Source organism: Scaptodrosophila lebanonensis, unplaced genomic scaffold (genome assembly GCF_003285725.1).
Source record: "Scaptodrosophila lebanonensis strain 11010-0011.00,11010-0021.00 unplaced genomic scaffold, SlebRS2 tig00000113-arrow-arrow-pilon, whole genome shotgun sequence".
Lineage (NCBI taxonomy): Eukaryota > Metazoa > Arthropoda > Insecta > Diptera > Drosophilidae > Scaptodrosophila > Scaptodrosophila lebanonensis.
The window spans coordinates 2,214,387-2,233,742 of NW_022060575.1; the positions used below are offsets into that span (position 1 = coordinate 2,214,387).

A 19,356-nucleotide genomic window follows, 5' to 3' on the forward strand; every position below is an offset into this window, starting at 1 on the left:
TGACTGAATGAATAATTGAGGCTGATGTGAGTGCGTTGATACCATTTGGTCCTGCTTCGATAATTGGCTACTTCCTTCTTTTACTCGCTTGGCTTACAGCTGTAATGTGTGTAGACAACTCCGAAATGACAACACGAAAGGGATAAGATATATAAGATTATGTGGGAGTAATACTCATAGAAACATGTAAGATTCATCTCTCAAGGATTTGGTTGCTCTGTAAACCAAAAAAAAAAAAAGAGAATAAGGAAGGACTTCTTAGCTGTGACTAATCAAGATTATTATTCTACTACTGCTGCTAAGTAGAAAATGTATAGTATTGGATTGAAATCTTTGCGATATATAAATTATATTTCAAACGTTTCCCTTAGGTCATTAAAATCCGAATCTTTGTCACTCGGCTTAAAAATAATATAACTTTACTTTTGATTCATCAAAATTCCAGTCAGAGCTCAACATACTTTATAAGATTCCAGCGAAACATATTTTTAACTACATATAACATTTTAATAAAAAGAACAAGTAATTTTAATTGCCGTCCGATGGAGTCCATTAGTCTTTCCTGTCATGGTACGGCTGCTAAGGCAGGAACTGTTCTGGAATGTCTGGAAAGAAGATAAACGTAGTAGCTTTATTCCAATTTAAATAGATCTTACAAATAATTTTTAATTTAGACAGTCTCGTCATACAAAGTAAATGATGAAGTTCTGCCGAATAAAGCAATATCTCCTTCTATATGCTGTGCTTACAATGGCAATGTTCAAAAAGTGTATGCATCCTTGTGCTATTTTAGATCGCGTTCATTATCCACTGCGTTACTTGCGTGCTTTGAATACCCAGTCGTAACTATTTCTCGTTATTGTTAACTCTACCTTCCATCCATTTGACACTTTAATGGCTGGACAGTGATTTGCAGTGGCAGTGAAAGTCATGCCTATAAACACATTGACCCACATTGCCACACGGCTCTTCTCCTTGGAAAGTTCTTGTGCTTGGGCTTGTGTCGTCGTTCGTGTGCCATGCAAACATTGTAATTGGCAACGATTTGCAAAAACCAGCAACAACATTTTAATTATGTATAATTTGCAAGAGCCAACGGCCACAACAAAGACAGAGAGAAGGGGAAGAGGTAGATTGTTGTTACTGCTCCCTCCCCATGTCTGATGTCGTAATTCATGCGGCACACGCACTCCACTGACCGACCCACACCAGCCACACACATCCTAGACTAGCCACATCTATTGGTCTGCCTTGCCTGCTGTCAGCCTCCAGGCTATGGAACAGTTCACGACGTTTAAACTGCTTCATTTTGCAGCATGCGGCTCCTGCGGCGGGCCTTCAACTTATCCACCGATTTTAACACGCTCTCATCGTCGTTAGCCAAGTGAAGAAACAATTTCATTTTTCTTTGTTACACTGAAAAAGAAATATATACTTGTATACTTGTATATGCATACTCACATAGAAATTATACAAAATGTATGTCCTTGAAGTGAGAAGAAAGTGGAAATAACTAGATATTTTATTAGCAGCGGACTGGACTTGCTTTATTTTTTAGTCAGAAATCTAATATGTGTTTGCATTATTAGAATTACAAGTACTCCTAAACTGCAATGTCCATTTGTAGCCAAAATAATAATAATGTATATTAATGTTCAATTTAGAGATAAGTTTAATAAATGCTCTTATTATTAAGGAATTGAGAAATCAAATATTTTAAAATAAAGGAAAACTGAAAAGTGGAAATACAAAATACATTATAAATGATTGAAGAAATTTACCCCAAAAATATTTCATCCTGTTTGTCTTTAAGGAGACGATTAATGTCATATCAAATGAGCAGTTAATTTGAAAATGTTCAAGCTAAAGAAAAGTGGAGTTGCTCTCAGAATTACATATGAGAATTCTCTTCATGTTGCTATCAACATTTGTAGAATAAAATGCAGTAGATACTCTTTTAACATAAGAATACAAGAATTTTTAACAATCTTTTAGTTAGATGTTTAGCTATAAGTTTAGTAATAATGTGAGGGACATTTCCACTTTGCCGGACTTGTATTTTTCTGTGCCCCTTCAAAATGAAACTAGACGATTCCCCAGGTGTAGGCTAAAACGAGGCATTGATTTCGTTTTGGGTCGCTCGCTGATGCAACGTTTTGCATTTTGATCGCCCGCAGCTTTGAAGCGAGCTTCGTGCGATTTGCAGCGCCGTGGCAAATCGTCGTCGCTTCGAGTGGACCATGGCAGCATTTGCATCTGGACTGCTGCTGCTGCTGCTGGTGCCGGTGCTGTTGCCCAGATGGCTAGCAATGCCTTGTAATTTTTAACACTTTCCAGCAGCCGCACTCCCCTGTGGCCAAAAACGATTTGTGCTCCACATTTGCTCGATACAGATACGTGGCACACGCTAATTTAGCGCCATAAACGCTGCCGAGATTAGCCATCGTAGTTGCTCGAAAGCCACTCAAAATGCGGTCCACGGTCGGGCATTAATGTCGCACAATCATAAAACGTCAAACGGCGGTGCAGGCGCAATGACAGGCGACAACTGACAAGCAAGCACCATTTGAATGCAACAGCATGGCAACATGTTGCCAAAGGCAGTGAGCGCGTCCAATAGCCATAATACATAACTCACTGTTGGCTTTAATTGGCAAATGTCAAATGTCGCCATTAATTAGGTTTGCAATTCGTGGCCCTATGGCCGATGCGGAGGCTGCTGATGTTGCCGTTAGATGTTGCAAGCGCAACGGCAATGTTGCCGAGTGGTTTTAATGCCCAACATTTCTACTTTATGGACGCTCCAAAGTTGGTGCAATAAACTATGGCAGACATTAAGTAGCTGCCACAAAGAAAATAAAATCAAATCACATTGCATGGACGTTAGGGACGGCAGAGGAGCGAGCAAGAGAGCTCTGCAAAGTAAAAGTGAAATTTTGTGTGCCCTACACAACCAGTGGGGCGGGCAACTCGCAACTCACAACTCACCCACAACTGCAGCTTCTGTGTGTTGCCCAAAGAAAGTCTTTGTTTTCATCGTGCCGAAAAGTGAAGAAAAAACTGAAAAAATTGAAACAACAACGAGCACAACCAAAGAAAATAAACCAAATCAAATTTACGACGTGCTCGCCGCGGTCTTCATAAAATTCGTTTCGTCGATTTTCATTGTTATACATTTTATTTTCCGCCGATTTTCGCTCGATTCACGTTCACCTCAATGTTGCGATCGTTTCGCGCGCAGCAACATTACACGCAGTTCAGCAACATGCTGCCAACGTCGAAGCAAATTGGTAAACAAATTCAGTGAAATTACATTGAAATTATATTGATTACTCTTCATTATTGTTGCCATTTCGCCTTTGTGGCTTTGTTTGCAAGTGCTGTTTATTCTCCAGAAATTGGCAGTTCTCAGTCATAACGACAAAGGACACATACAAACATACATACATACATACATATGTATGTATGTATATTGCAAAATAATTTAACCCCTTTCAAGGGTAAAATTGGAAGGGCCTTAAACAGCTGACACCAGATTCATCTTCCATTATATAAACATCTTTTGTTAGCGCCTAGATAGGTCAAATGAAACAAATAAGCAATGATTGAGGTAGAATTACTTGTAGTATAATTAAACTCAGCAGTTAGCTGTTTGAAAGAAGTGAGCAGCAGAAGAGGTCAGGAGTCGTCGTTTAGTCGCTTAAATAGCCAGTTGAGATGCCGTATTTCGTTCGCCGCATCATACGCTATACTCGTATAATGAAATATCATTAAAACCACTATGTAATAAAATATTATACTTATTGTGAGATTAAATAAACAAAATTCAAACCCTTTTTATTAAAATGTAAACTTGATTTCAAAACAAAAATTATTAATTATTTGGAACCCTTTAAATATTAATCAAAACTTTTTAGAAGAATATCATGTCTTAAATGCCACTTTTGCTGTGAAATGTTTTTGAAGTTAGCTTAACAAAGTAATTTACTTATAGTACATATACTTAAAATAAAGGTCGTTTTAAAAATATATTTATTTATTTATGTCTTTATTCTCTTAAAATATTCACTTAAAATTCATATAAATGTTATTGCACCTTAAAAAGTGTGTAACCAAAAACTGGAATCAACAAATGAAAACAAAGAAATACCATAGTGATGAAGTAACATTATTGGATTTCTTTCAATTAATCAAACATTAGCATTTAAATCGATGCATTTCACATTTCTTTCCCCCATATCAACTAATTTGACAAACATAAAACTTTGAATGCAAATGTTTACATTTGTATCAACGCCTTGAATAACTAATTGGCAGTCGTACAGCCAATTAACAACAATCGCAATTAAGATGAAAATTTATTAATTTGATTGCCTCGAATTTTCAACAACATTCATCACATCAATCAAAGACCGCCATAAATCAATCAAATTTTGAACAAAGTCGCGATCGCCCAAAGACTTGCCGCAAAGCTACCGAAATAAACGCACAAACAGAGACCAGAAATGCAAATGGGCATAATTAAATTGAACAACAACAGCAACAAAATGGAAACCAAAATGGTAAAAACAAAGCGAGGCATGAAAATGAACAAATGCAAATCGCATAATAATTGACAGAAACAAATGCGAACCGCAGGTTTATGTTTTATGCGCTGCACGTTTCCAGCGCGCGCACCAACCAAACAAATCGGAACTATAGTATTATTGTTGTTATTGCCCATCGGAGACAGCAACAAATTGTGATTTTTAAATTGGCATTGTTGCGGTGTGTGTGAATTAGTTATGTAAAATGTTGGTGTGTGAACAAGGATAGTGAGGGAAATATTAAGGGAAAGAAGAGCAGAAGCTCCGACATACTTGTATATGCGGGTTTACACGATTGGTTTCAGCTGTGATTTTTTTTTTGACATTTCGTTTTGAAACTCCTCGATTAATAATATATTATCGAAATTGTTGAAATTTGGTATTTTAAACATTACAAATGAAGAAACAGCATAACAAACAAGTATAGCTGCATTATTAGATTGAACTCGATACAAACATAAAAGAAAAGAATTTCGGAACTGAGTCAAAAGAACCCCTTAAAGAATTTTGAGGGTTCCATTCACTTCTCTACACCTAAACCAATTCACGCGATAGGACTAAGTCTATTTCTAGCAATACTCCGATACATCGCAAATATAACTCTTTATCGCTTTCTATAAAACAAATACAGAACAATAGACTAGTTTACATAAATTACTTTAATAGCTGGTCATTATATTAATATTTCCTTCATACCTTTAAAAAAAATTTATTTGCCTTGATAAATAATATCTTTATCGATTAACTGGTGAAAAAATCAGAGCTGCTCTGGGAAATTGGTGTATTTAATAATCGATTTATGCTTCTATAAAAAATTGAAAACTAATACCTTAACAAATAGTCCCAATGGCTTTTTTAAAAGATATTTTTATCGAAGAAATGCAATCTATCTATCTATTGATAAAAACTGATCCATTATAAAGCAATTGCTCGATACAAGTAGTCTAATTATTTTACAAATTTCACGAGAGTGAATAATTTTTCACATCTCTAGTGCGAATGGGAAAATGGGGAAATGTCAGCCTAGTGCGAGTCATGCAAATTAAGTCACAATAATTATGTAAATTTTGTAGCGTCAGAGTGAATTGTTGATGGGGCGTGCCCACCCACTGCAGCTCGAGTTGCAGTGCAACACGGAAGCAAGACGGCCGAGTACATGCCTTGCATGCCGCGTGTTCCATGCCTCGTGTTGCATGAAAAAATGAAACAGCGTCCAGTTTCACTTTCAAGCAAGGCCATAAAACTGCTAAACGTTTTCGGCTTTGGTCCAGTTAGAGCGAAAATAATTACCGCCTCACTTTCTGTGGCAACACTTACCGTTTGGACGTTGTTAATTAGCCTGCAGCCAAAATCAGGCAACAAAAATGCTCATGTAATTGGAAACTCACTGATCGAAGCCGCTGCGGTTGGCAAGCAAATTGGGTGGCTCTTTTGTGGGCAATTGTTTTATAATATAGCTCCGGTCCGACTCAAGCTTGGCTCGCCACACTTACCGTTAGCTGATCCACTTTTAGCCGAGATAATGGCACAACGGGCGGGCGTTTAGCAAATTTTCTTCTTTGGCTGTGGCATGCAGTGCAAGCGGCCTTCTCTTTGTAAGTATTTTGCTTTTGTTTCATTTTCAATTACCCGTATAATGTTGCCTCATGTTCCATTTATGGTTTATTATTATGCACATTTTGCCATCGATTGATTTGCGTGCTTGGCGTGGCCAAATTGTTGAGCGAATCATAAGTATTTTGAGGAGGCCATGTTCAATCTGGGCCAACTATAGATTGTGTTAGCTCGACTGAAAACCTATATTGAAATTTTTGCGGCAGATTAATTTATGCTAGGAAAGAGAATTTATATTATTAGCTTTGAGGTTGCAAATTGTCAAGATATTCTTAGCTTCTAAAAAATTCGAAATTCAATTGCAACCGTCATCTGAGATGGTTGTTGTGCTGAAAACCATTTACTAACTATTTGAGATGAATTTAATAGCAAAAGCTTTATGCTCGAATTGGTTGAAACCGAGTTTTTCTGATTCCCATTTAGCAAAATATTGCTAAAGATGTGAGCAATCATTCACAAAAAAAAATATGCCTGTTACTATAAATTTGTGTAGCTTTACTAAACTATATATTTTGAATTTTTTTTATACCCTGTACCCAAAGGGTACAAGGATACTTGTATATTAGTTTTGTGCGAGTGTACATGGAACACACAGAAGGAGGCGTGGTAGACCCCACAAAGTATATATATTCTTGATCAGCATGACAAGCCGAGTCGATATAGCCATGTCCGTCTTGTCGTCCGTCTGGATGAACACAAGGATCTCAGAAACTATAAAAGCTAGAATAACCAAAGTTGGTATCCAGATTTTCCTATGTCCGAGAAAGAACGGGTTTATTTTATATTTTGGAATTTCGCCCCCCTTCCCCCGCTATAGAATTTCGTCAATAGCGTCCACATTTCAAATGCTACCTAAACCAAACTTTGCACACATAATTTATATATAATTATCTACTTTATCTACTTTACTTTGTTTAAAATTCGATCCAATTCGGGAAATTCTAAGAAAAGTTATAAGCGAAACAAATTCTCACCAGTACAACCCCCCAAACTGCAGCAACAAGTTCGCTCTTCTTCTTCTGCTTTTTGCTTCTGCTATGGGCGCATATACATACCACAGTGTCGGAAGTTTACCTGGGTACAGGGTATTTCACTGTGGGGCTCGCTCGAATGTAACGTTCTCTCTTGTTCATACACTTTGCAGATTTTTTTTCCCCCTTTGGAGCTCGAATTTTCCAAATACTCGAGTCAAAATTTCAGTTAGCTTCCTAGCTTTTACCGTTTGAGCTGTGCGTTGATCACCAATCAATCAGTCAGTCAGGACAAACTGTTTTATATATAGAGATATGTAGTTTGCTTGGTCATTTAAATATGTATCTCTGATCCACTTATGTGACAATCTGAAGTCGCTGTTAACTTAGAGATCGCTGCTATCTATATGTACTCTTATGTATTTGGAACCAGTAGTAGTTTTGCCCACAAATGATTAATGGCAACAACAACAGCAACACAAGGGGGCCAATGGGTGGCCCAAGGCTGTCAAAAGCTCTGCATGCTAGCGAACGAGGGAACGGATGAATGCAATAAAAAGCAAGAATAACAACACCAAATTGCTCCATTGTGCCACCAGCTGGTAAAGGCACACTCACACACATAAACCCAATTATATACATATGTGCATATATAAAACAAGAGAGAACGCTACAGTCGAGCAAGCCCGACAGTGTAATACCCTGTACCCAGGTAAACTTCCGTCACTGAGTTATATGCGCCCAGAGCAGCAGCAAAAAGAGGTTGAAGAAGAGCGAACTTGTTGCTGCAGTTTGGGGGGGTTGTACTGTCGAGAATTTGTTTCGCTAATAACTTTTCTTAAAATTGACCGAATTGAATAAAATTTCGAACAACAGTAGACAATTATGTATAAATTATGTGTGCAAAGTTTGGTTTAGGTAGCATTTGAAATGTGGACGCTATTGACGAAATTCTGCAGCGGGGGAAGGGGGGGAAAATTAAAAAAAAAAAAATAAACTCGTCCTTACTCGGACCTAGGAGAATCTGGATGCCAACTTTGGTTATTCTAGCTTTTATAGTTTCTGAGATCCTCGCGTTCATCCAGACGGACAGACGGACGGACAGACGGACAGACGGACGGACATGTCTAGATCGATTTCTCTCGTCATGCTGATCAAGAATATATATACTTTATGGGGTCGGAGATGCTTCCTTCTGTATGTTACATACTTTGCACAAACCTAATATACCCTTTTTACCCTACGGGTACAGGGTATAAAAATTCCTATAATCCGAAACAACAGCCATAAGTCAAATGCGCCTCACGCGAACAAACGGACAGCCGCACACAATATAATCGATGGGAAACTACAATGGGGAATGGGGATGGAGAAATGTAAACAACGCCGCATGCCAATGGGAGTATAAAAACAACAACTGCAACAGCAACAACCGCCTCCCGGCCAAACGCCCCTCGCGACTATGAATTTTGAACAAAAGCATATATTTTTCATGCAACAAACTGGCAGCAACATCATCTACGCTACAGCAACATGTTGCCAATGGCCGCTATGGCGGGCGCGTCATGTGGCGAAGAGAGTGTCGTGCTGTGACGCCACCAACAGGCCGATAGCGCCGCTATATGCAACCGCAGGCACAGCAACATCAGCAACAACAGTAACAACAACAACAACGCCAACCACAATCACATCCACATCCTCAACCCACATATAAATCAAACGGAACGCGAACCGACAGCGCATGTCAGTGCAACTTGGTGGCAACAATGGCAAAAACAGAGACATCTTCGCACTAAGCGCCGCTGACAGCAGCAGCAGCAACAATAGAAAAGTTGCCAGTACCCCACTGATGGCAACTTTGGGAAAACTCTTGCAACACACAAGCACCACCTCGCACACTAACATGCAACAACTAGCGGCCATTTGTTGGCTTTTTCTTGGTATTGTTGTTATAGCTTCAGCGTCATCGTCCGTGTCAGCGTCGGCGGCAATTTCTTGGCGCGTTTATGGCATATTGACATTTACAAATGTCAAATTGCGCCTTTTGTGTACATTTCGTTTCGCTTTGTTTTGGTTCCTTGCTTTGTCCATTTCTTTGTCAGCCATAGTCGTTTGTTACCAATTGTCACAAAATGTGGCAAACAAACAACCAACCAAACGACAACCGCAAGCTGTCTGTCGCACGCAAATTTTTACCGACAAGCGTAACAACAAGGTTGGACAATGCGGCAACATTTACAGTCATTGCTTGCACCTTATTAAAATTACATTTCCATAAATCAAAGCAACACCTTAAACTCGAATGTTGCCTGTCTGGCAACAAAGGCACAAAAACAACCTGCAAATTATGAGCAATTGCGTGGCTTAAGAATCAAGCCAGAGGCAGAAGTTGCGCCCACGCGCCTGCAAAAGCGCAACACCCACGCACTAAAATGCTGCAGCAACATGTTGCCCCGCGGCTGACTGTAAACATGTTAGTAACAGTTCACACTGAAAATGTTGCCTGAGTTTGTAATATGGGGAATATTTGAATTCTTTCTGATTGATTTTAAAAATATGTTGGAGAATTTTTTGTGCAGGTAAAACATTTTGAGTTTAAATATATTTTTACTTTATAATTAATAGAAGAGATTATATCACCAACTTTATTAATACACTAAAAGTTTTGGTCACATTTTATGTTATGGTGTCTTTTCTATTTAAATTTGTGTATAGTTCTATCACATAGTAATGATCAAATTTAATTTCAAGTCTATCAGTAAATGTAACGCTTTACTGAAAAATATTTAGAAACCTGTTTACCACTTCATATATAAAACTACTATTATACTGCTATATCAACTGACGCTGACAAAAAGAAGTGCGTATTTGAGGACTCTTATTTACTACAATTTTTAAAATTTATTTAAACAGTGTACTGTAGTTTTTTACTGCATTCATAGTATTATTTACGTTGTAAATAAAACGTTGCAGGTAAAACATTTTGAGTTTAAATATATTTTTACTTTATAATTAATAGAAGAGATTATATCACCAACTTTATTAATACACTAAAAGTTTTGGTCACATTTTATGTTATGGTGTCTTTTCTATTTAAATTTGTGTATAGTTCTATCACATAGTAATGATCAAATTTAATTTCAAGTCTATCAGTAAATGTAACGCTTTACTGAAAAATATTTAGAAACCTGTTTACCACTTCATATATAAAACTACTATTATACTGCTATATCAACTGACGCTGACAAAAAGAAGTGCGTATTTGAGGACTCTTATTTACTACAATTTTTAAAATTTATTTAAACAGTGTACTGTAGTTTTTTACTGCATTCATAGTATTATTTACGTTCTAATAACAATTTTTAAGAAATTATTTCCCGGTGTAAACGTCTCTTAGTCAGTGAGAAGAAACTCGGAAATTAGTCAAGAGATAAAGAATTTTCAAGAGTATGATGCAAAAAGCGCATCATGCAACTATGTTGCAGCTAGCATCTTCTGGTGCTGCTGGCGACCAACGCTGACTCTCCAATGTGCAGCGACTTGGAAAGAGACGATGCTCAGTGGCTTGGCGCAGCGGGCGGCTCGTTGGCGCCGTCAGTTGTAGCTGTTGGAGGGATGGGGAGGGGGAGGGGGTGGTGCGATGGGGGCAATGGCTTTGCTAAATTTAGCGTCTAATGCGATTTGTAATAGTTGCGCTAAATTGTTGTTGCTAATGTTGTTGCTATAGCTATTGCTGTTGTCGCTTGTGCTGTACCAGGAAATGTTTGGGCGACCACAGACACCAGAAGCAACAGAAACAACTACAATGAAAGTAATAATATTGTCGCTGCTGCGGCGGGTGTGTTGAAGAGGAGGCTGTGAGGGGAAACTGCTTGCTTGTCTCTCGTTTTTCCATATGACTTGGGAGTTTTGCTCATGTTGCTGTCAAACCTGTGGGTTGTCAACGCGTTTTTGTTGCTATCTACAACTTTGTCGCACTCGAAGTTTGCATTTTATCTATAGAGTTGTTGCAGTTGTTGTTAGCGGTGCAGCGGTTGTTGTCGCTGGTTGAAATTCATTGAATGTTTGCAGTAAATTGAGTAATTGGTGCGAAATTTCAGTTATGTAGAGTTAATGATGTGACAAAAAAAATGAAGTGATAAGTATTATTGCAGCTTAGATGATGCTTCTATAAGTCAACTGTATTGCTTTAGGTTTAAATGTTAATGGTTTCTTAAATCCAATTCAATACAAACATGTAACAAGCTAGACTGTTGTTATTCATCAGCAAAGAAAATATGGCTGGTTTTCATAAGCCATAAAGTCTAGTCATATGTAAATAAAGTTTGTCGTAGGCTTTCGATATTTACATTTTATCACAAAGCTGCTTTGTTAATGGTCCGAATTAACATATAACAAATGATGTTTCTTTCAAAACATAATACTATTAATTAATAATAAAGTTGCCAAAAAAAAATTACATTTCAATAATGTATCTGAATAAATTACTTGGTAATAACTCAAAAGTGGGCCTGATTCAATTTCCGTCTTCTTCAAATTGATAAGAATTCACTGCAATTCAACATAAATAAAGATCTATTTGATTATACGAGTACCACTTATCCGATTATGAAATACTTGCTAAATACCAAAACTAAATGCCTCAGACAACAAAGAAAAACTTATCATTTGTATGCAATAATTTCTGAATTATCTTAAAATTGTTTCATCAGTGAAATGATATTTTAATCAATCGGACGCCTCGACACGTCCGTCAGCAAGTCCAGAAATCTGCCGCCTTGATTTTTCATAGACCAGGCTACCCAACAAATGAAAGCGTCATTTATGTGGCAATTAAATATTCACATCTAAAAATAATTTCCAAGTGCAACTCACGTTTTTATTGCATGATAATTACACACACATACACACACTACACGTACACTGAACTATACACACCTGTACGTACATATATAAGTAGTAAATGAAAATTTATATCGATGACGTGAAAACGTTTAACGATAATAAATTGTTGGCGTGCGAGAAATGCATAATTACAAAGCCAACAACAACAAAAACAACAATAATGAAGACAAAACAGTAGCAAGTAAATAAGAAATAATGTGTGTTTAGTGTTTAGCTTTTTTCCCACACAGCCAAGCACATACTATATAGACGAGTTATCGTTTTATCGACTCCGGTGCAGACAAGTTTTGTGCTGCATTTTGTCATGCACTTCGGACAAAGTTCTGTGGAAAACAAAAGGGCGCTCCACAGAAATGAAAATGACGTGAAAATTGTGACGGAGCGAGCGGTTGCGTGAGTCGTCTGTCCGTGTGTGTCTACGTTCAAGATCTCTATCGGGCATGGAGTCTGAACCCTAATGACAACTGGTAACGTTGTTAGCCCAGAGCTTAAGATCAAGTTCGTGCTAAATGAGGTGCTAAGCAGGCTGCACGACACATACCCCGGACCCCACATATGCCCTACCCTATCGCCCAACCGTCATAGACCGGCAACTCGGCACACGTGCAACTTCAATGTTCGTCCGGCCTCAATCCCAAACCTGCCTTGTCTTCAGCTCTTTGACTTCGCGTGAAGTGCGTTACGATAAACTTGAACTTAATTTCCAACTAAACGAAGTACAAAGGAAACCTCCCCCCCACACCCTACCCCTCCCACCACTTCTTAGGCGTCGCTCTCCTAGTTGTCGCCTCTTGACGCATGCGACTCGACTACATGCTCTCGTGTATGTATGTGAAGGGCGTTGCTGTATTTTGATCGAGTTGCCGCACTGCTGGGGCGTTTGGGGCGGCGACGAGCGTGTCTGCAAACGCATTTTGCATAATAAGCTCATAAATTGTTGCCAACACACAACTCCACTAACAAACAAAAATGAGATGAGATGGGATGAGAATAGGTGCTTTGAAGTTCAGTTGTAATTTTCCTTTTCCATTTTCCTAAAGAAGTTCCGTTGCTCAAAAACTCTAAACGAAGCCTTTTCCCCCAACCTTAATTTGTTGCCACGCTAATTCAATTCGTTTTCGGTTAACTTAATCAAAATGTGTGTTGACCGCTTATCTTTTAAAATCTGGCCAACAACTCTAATGCGGGTGTTTTGTATTTAGGTGCCATGCTAATTTATGGAAATTTCAGCTTGATCGCGGGCCAAATCTCAAGCTGTTTTCCTTCACGATCACTTTGTCGAGTGTTGTGTTCGATTTGAAAAAGGTGTTAACTTTTGGAAAGTGTTCTTTCATCTCTTTTGATAAATTATTTCAACCTAATAACAGTTAAAATATAGTTGTTAATTTGGTTTTTTTTTTCAAGTTGGAAGGGAGAACTGTACGCGTAATTCCAATTTCCAAACTTCGTAATGAGACTATCAACGAATATTTAAAAAGATAAAACAAAACATTGAAAAAGACATAAAGTTCGTCAGTATAATCTTGTGTTAACAATATTTGCATAAAATTATGAATGAACCTTTGAGGAAACTATATTTAAAGAGCATTTTTAAAATCATTTTCCCACTCGGGAGCCTCTTTTGCTCTTTTTCCCAGCATACATCGCCACAATTAATAGGATTTTTTTCCAAATCGGTAATGAAGATACTTTCTTGTTCATCGAGTCTTTAGAATTCGACACGTAACGTGAAATGCAAAACATAACTTTCGCCAGCAAATATTTTAGCTTGAGACATTTTTAAAACAAATTAATTAATAAATATTTAAATAAAATTTTAAGTGAACATTCATAAATATCTAATTGAATAAAATGATGGAACTGTTGAACCAAATGAGAGATCACTGCGAGCACAATATAAATTGCACCCATTATCTGCCCCATTAATTAAAGTCGATTGGTACGGTTGGGCAAGTCTTAAAGGTAAAGGCGGTTAATATGGAGCTTGTGCATGACTCAAGTCCATAACATAATCGAATTAAATATTTCATTATGAAATATAGTCATTATCAAGAAATTGCCTGCCTCCTCTGACACTGCTCTAACTAATTTGGAGTGGTAGCTAAGAAAATATAAAGGCATTCGCAGAAACGCTTGCTGTGACAGCTTTTGGCCAGATTAAGTTGTTGCGAGTACTGGTGGTTGTCACAAACATTTTGAGGCAGAGCAAAGCGTTTTAATTGGCAACAGCAGTAGCAGAGACAGTCGCAACATATAATGTCGGTGCCGGCGGCAGCGTCTTGGGAAAACTGCCATCATGTTGACCGCGCTGATTTTCACATGATTTTTCCTGCTTGCCACTGGTGTCACGTAATATTCACTACAGCCCCGGCACTCCGTTCCTCTTCTTTCATATTTTTTCAAATTTATTGTGTGGATTATAATTGCTTTGGATTGGTCTGGCAGGCAGATGTCAGATAAGCTGTGCACACGTCATCGACTGCCTCCAAATAGACATCTTTGGAGGCCTTGTGGCATGAAAAGTGATAAGTTTTGTAAAGCAACATCCACATCCACAAGCACTTTGGATAATTCAGTTCACAGCTCATCTGACCCTCGAACTACGTACGGCCTTGAACGCACTGTTACATTTTTCCAACATTACCTCAGCCCGGTTGTTCGCAGTCAATAAAATTGAAATTAACAAACGCAGAACGCGGGCCTCCAACAATTGACTCACCCATTGATTATATCAAGGCATGTGTACATACTCGTATGTATTTGAAAAATCTATTGCTACACAACATACAAGTAGCTCGGCCGCCGATCTGTTCGAACAAAAAATTCACAAAAACAAAACGGCGGGAAATTATTTTAAGCAAAAACATCAAATCGCTTTGCCGCCAATTTTATGATTTGCCTTGTGGATTTACGTAACGCTGTTCTTGTTCTTTGCTGTAGTCTAAAGTCTGTATAACCCATTTCGAAGGTCGCAGAGGCGTTCTTTTTTGTTAGACAACGTCGCTCACTAATTGTCCAGCACTAAACTGATGATTTATGCGCTGCAGATATTGACGAAACAAATTCTTCTTTATTCTTTTGAGCCGCTAGGTAGGGCGATCACTTCAAAAAACATCAATCTTAAAGCAAACTTCTGCCAATTGCAGGCGCCAATCGAATACTTTGTTTATTTGTGCCCAGTAATGTTTACCTAAGAACAGATTTTCCACTTCTTATTACAAACAGCAGGTAAATTGGGGCCTACAGATGGTACTCTGAATTCAAAATAAACAATTTTACATTCAAGTACACTTCGTATTAAAGGGTAAGGAAATGTTTTAATTTTGAAAGAAGAAAACATAAGAAGCAACATTTATTTATTATAATGTCTGTTTGTTAGTATGAACGCCTCTATCTCAACAAATATAAAATATAGAAAAGCAATATTTGGTAAGAACATTCTTTTTGCTGATGTGCATATTGAATTGAAGGGTTATGGCACGAATCATATCTTATCTATGTATATGAAAATTCTTATGGACTGGAAAGTCTTTTTAAAAATATTAAAGGCCAAATAAATGTTTTAGTTTTGTGTTAAAGAAAGAAGGAAACATCTGAAGCAGCATATAAGTATTTATTACAATATCTGTTTGTTAGTTTGAACGCCTCTATCTCAACAAATATAAAATATAGAAAAGCAAAACTTGGTAAGAACATTTCTTTTGTGTATATTGTGTGTGTACATTGAATTGAAGGGTTATAGCACGAATCATATCATATCTATATGAAAATTGGTATGGACTGGAAAGTCTGCTTACAAATAATTGAATATGCATAGATGCCCCACTTTGCTAAGTAGGAACTACCGAAATGAGCTTCTGGATTGACATTGTTTTGACTGATGTATCACATTCCATTATTTATTCCCACAGTATTTTATGGTTGCTAGAATTCTTTGTCATTGTCTTTGTTCGCATTCGCATGATTACGCGATTTTTCAATCGCCTGCACGTTGTCATCGTCAGTGTCTCAAACGATTATATCAGAACCTCAAATATTGCTGTTTCAAGTTTAATGAACTCTACTGACTTCGACCCAATCTTGTTCTTTGCTTACAGAATGGTCTGGATGACGACGACTCGGACGATTCGTTCGGCTACGAAGGCGCAGCCACCGAGGACGATCTGAACGACGTTGGCTCCGATTTGGAGTTGGAGAGCGAGAGCGCCGGCACACAGCATTCGTCTTCATCGTTTGCAGCGGCCGACTTGCAACGCTGCCACGTAGCTGCCACCGAGATTGTCGTAGCTGGCAACGCAATTGCCACAGAGCCCCACGAGGCACAGTCCCGCGATAGTATCGCAGCCCAAAAGGTAAGTCGTCCCACCTCATTTGCATTTTGCCAAATTTGTGCGCGTTTGAATGTTTGTTGTTGTTGTTGTTGTTCTTACTGTTGTTTTTGTTCATGTTGATGATGTATGTACGAGTAGTTGTTGCTGTCGTTGTAGCTTTAAGTACGAGTATGCATGCCGTACAGTATCGTCGACTTAACTGTTACCTTTGAGCTCCGCTACTTTATCCAAAAAACAAAAAAAAGCAAGAAAATTTAACATCAAATTTTGATTACTAACAGCAATGGTTTCGTTATTTTGGCCTTTTCATGATCAAGATCAAGAATATGATTAGATAACGCTCTTCCTTGTCCAAACCTAAGTCGGCAAAACTCAAAGAATAGAGTGTGAGGATTGGGCGTATGTGTGTGTGTGTGTGTGTCAAAGCGTCCTATTTAAATTTGCAAATGCAGTCAAACTTTCATAACTTGAGGAATTGTTCAAAATTAAAACCCTCTAGTCAGAAATCGGACTTGTTTCGAAAATTGTTCAAAATTAAAGCATAAGCTTGTGCGGTTAGAAAATCATATATTTGTTAAGAATAACTAAATATTTAATCGAACAATTCAGGTATAAGTAGTTAAAAAACAAGGCAAGTAAGTTCAAACCCTCTAGTCAGCCTAGATTCAGGAAACAAAGTCGGACTTGGTTCGAAAATTGTTCAAAATTAAAGTATTAGCTTGTTGCCTTGGGGCTAAGCTTTCCCATTTCACATACTTAATATATGTTTTTAATATTTTGTTAGAAGTTGCAACTTAATCGCAATTGTTTTAAATATCAATATGGATTACACTTTCATTGTCTCTTAAAATTAAAAAAGTTCCACTTTTCTGCAACTCTATATTTCTATATTTATATTACAAACATTTTGGCATATCGGGCGCGTTTGTCAACTCATTTCAATCCTTGATTAGTGGCATAAATTTATTTATATTTTCCCCCAATCAGTGATCAATGAGATTGGGGTGCTCAGACGCACTCAAGTTAGGAAAGTTTGTACTGCACCTGATTTTATATAAATTCTATAATAAAAACCAAATATCCGCAACGCTGCTTTTTGGCGCTATCATGAAAAGACCGTCAACTGTGAGGACGGTGACGACGCGGATGAGGAGGACGACGACGAGGACGGTATAGACGTCGTTGACTTTGTGATTTCGAAACGCGCCTGGCGCAAGCTGCCCTACAGTGCTGCCCTGCTGCATAGCAGCATCAGCTCTGCATCCCGCGCTAGTCCCGCGGCCACACTCACCGACTTTGAGGCTGATTCCGAGAGCAGCGACTTGGAGCACGTGCAGCAGCTGCGACGACAGCGTCGACTGGGAGGCACGCCCATCATTACACATACGAGTATAACAGCCGCTGCGAGCTGCCAGCAAGATGCTGGAGAGCAGCATATAAGCATTATGTCCACGATTCATAACGCCTACGACAGCACAACGCTTGCAACAACAGCGCATTCAAAGCTGCAGTCCCCGATGCTGCACGCGCGCCACAACAACAAAATGTTGCCCAACGGCAAGCCGAAGAATATTGCCATCATTACGCCCAATTCGCATGGCAGCACGAGCCACGATGGCGTCCATATCCACAGTCACAGCCACAGCAACAGTCACAGTCACAGTCACGGCTTGAGCAAAGGTTCGCCGACGGTGCTACGGAAGAGGCAGCAGCAGCAACAGCAGCAGCAGCTGCCGCCGATGGTGCCACATCGCCACAACGACACCTCCAAGTTCAATCGGTCCAATCGCAAGTCGAAGAACTGTGCCATCTTCTACTTCAAGCATCTGGACACGGACAACGAGACGAGCGGTGCGGGCACAGATGGTGTTGCCGACGGTGGTGCCGTCTCGCACACCAGCGACGTAAGTACCGTTATGAGCTGGTGATGGTTTCTCCAAGCACGCAACATCCCAACATCAGCGCCGATTGCGTTCACAATTCACGGTATTCATGGTGTTGGTTCGGTGCCGGTCTAGGCCTGGGCCTGTGTCTGTCTCTGGACCTGGGTCTGGGTCTCTGGGTCTCTTGGTTTCGGGTTTTCAGTTTATTAGTTTCGCTTAGTCAGCTTTTATCGGCAATCACAATTTCCAAATATCATTATCACTGCATGGTCAATTATTTTCATGTAAATTGGCCATTTGAAATTCTTTATTCTTCGCCTTAAGCCGCCATCCGCACTCTCATGGATTGTTGTGTCAACATTTGATTGATTGTCGAAAAGCTTCGTCTTCGTCAACTGTCCGTCGCTCAATTTTTGCATGCCTTTCAGGTCTTGAATCTATCGCCTATATCGCCTGTCTGTTGTTTTAAACTAACTCATAAACATACATATCTGCATAAATAATATCTATTATGTTAGTTGTCTTGTATCTTCTCTGGCATGTCTAACAACAAATTCTTAATTAACATCTTCTCTTTGTCCATCGCCATTGTCTAGTAGCCATCTATTATTGCAAACGCATACAAACATAACTTCTATGCGCTGCCCGCCTCATTAATCATTAATTTTTCTTTCAAAATATTGAAACTCATTTCGAGCATCGCCATTTCAGACTCGTATTATATATATTTTTGTTGCCCTGGGCGGAAGTTGTTTTGTTTTGATCGCGGTCAGGGGCCAAGTTCTTTCACCCCTGCAGCTACATTTTTGTACGAATTTGATTTTTAGGTAGCTTTTACCAATAGTTTAAAATATGAAGATAGGGTATACTCGTAGATATATTGAAGTTTTGAATGCAATTCATAAAACAATTACTATTCTACAAATACCACTGCCATTCTTTCTTTTAATTACATTTATTTCAACTACAAAAAAACATATAAGAAACATTTAAAATTGTTAAGCGTTATTCTTATACGAGCTGGATTCAATAGGCAGTAGTTGAATATTATGCAAATGACATTAAT

General features: G+C 38.6%; 1 protein-coding gene across 2 annotated transcripts in view; it reads left to right on the forward strand.

The window, feature by feature from the left end:
- LOC115628316 (serine-rich adhesin for platelets) overlaps nucleotides 1–19,356 on the forward strand; it is a 203,272-nt gene that overhangs the window by 150,251 nt on the left and 33,665 nt on the right. The window contains exons 6-7 of one of the 2 annotated variants that reach the window (XM_030524369.1): nucleotides 16,174–16,428; nucleotides 17,523–18,311. In XM_030524369.1, the coding sequence (XP_030380229.1) occupies nucleotides 16,174–16,428; nucleotides 17,523–18,311 (1,044 nt within the window). The remainder of the gene's footprint in view (nucleotides 1–16,173; nucleotides 16,429–17,522; nucleotides 18,312–19,356) is intronic. The other variant, XM_030524370.1, reaches the window with a different exon arrangement.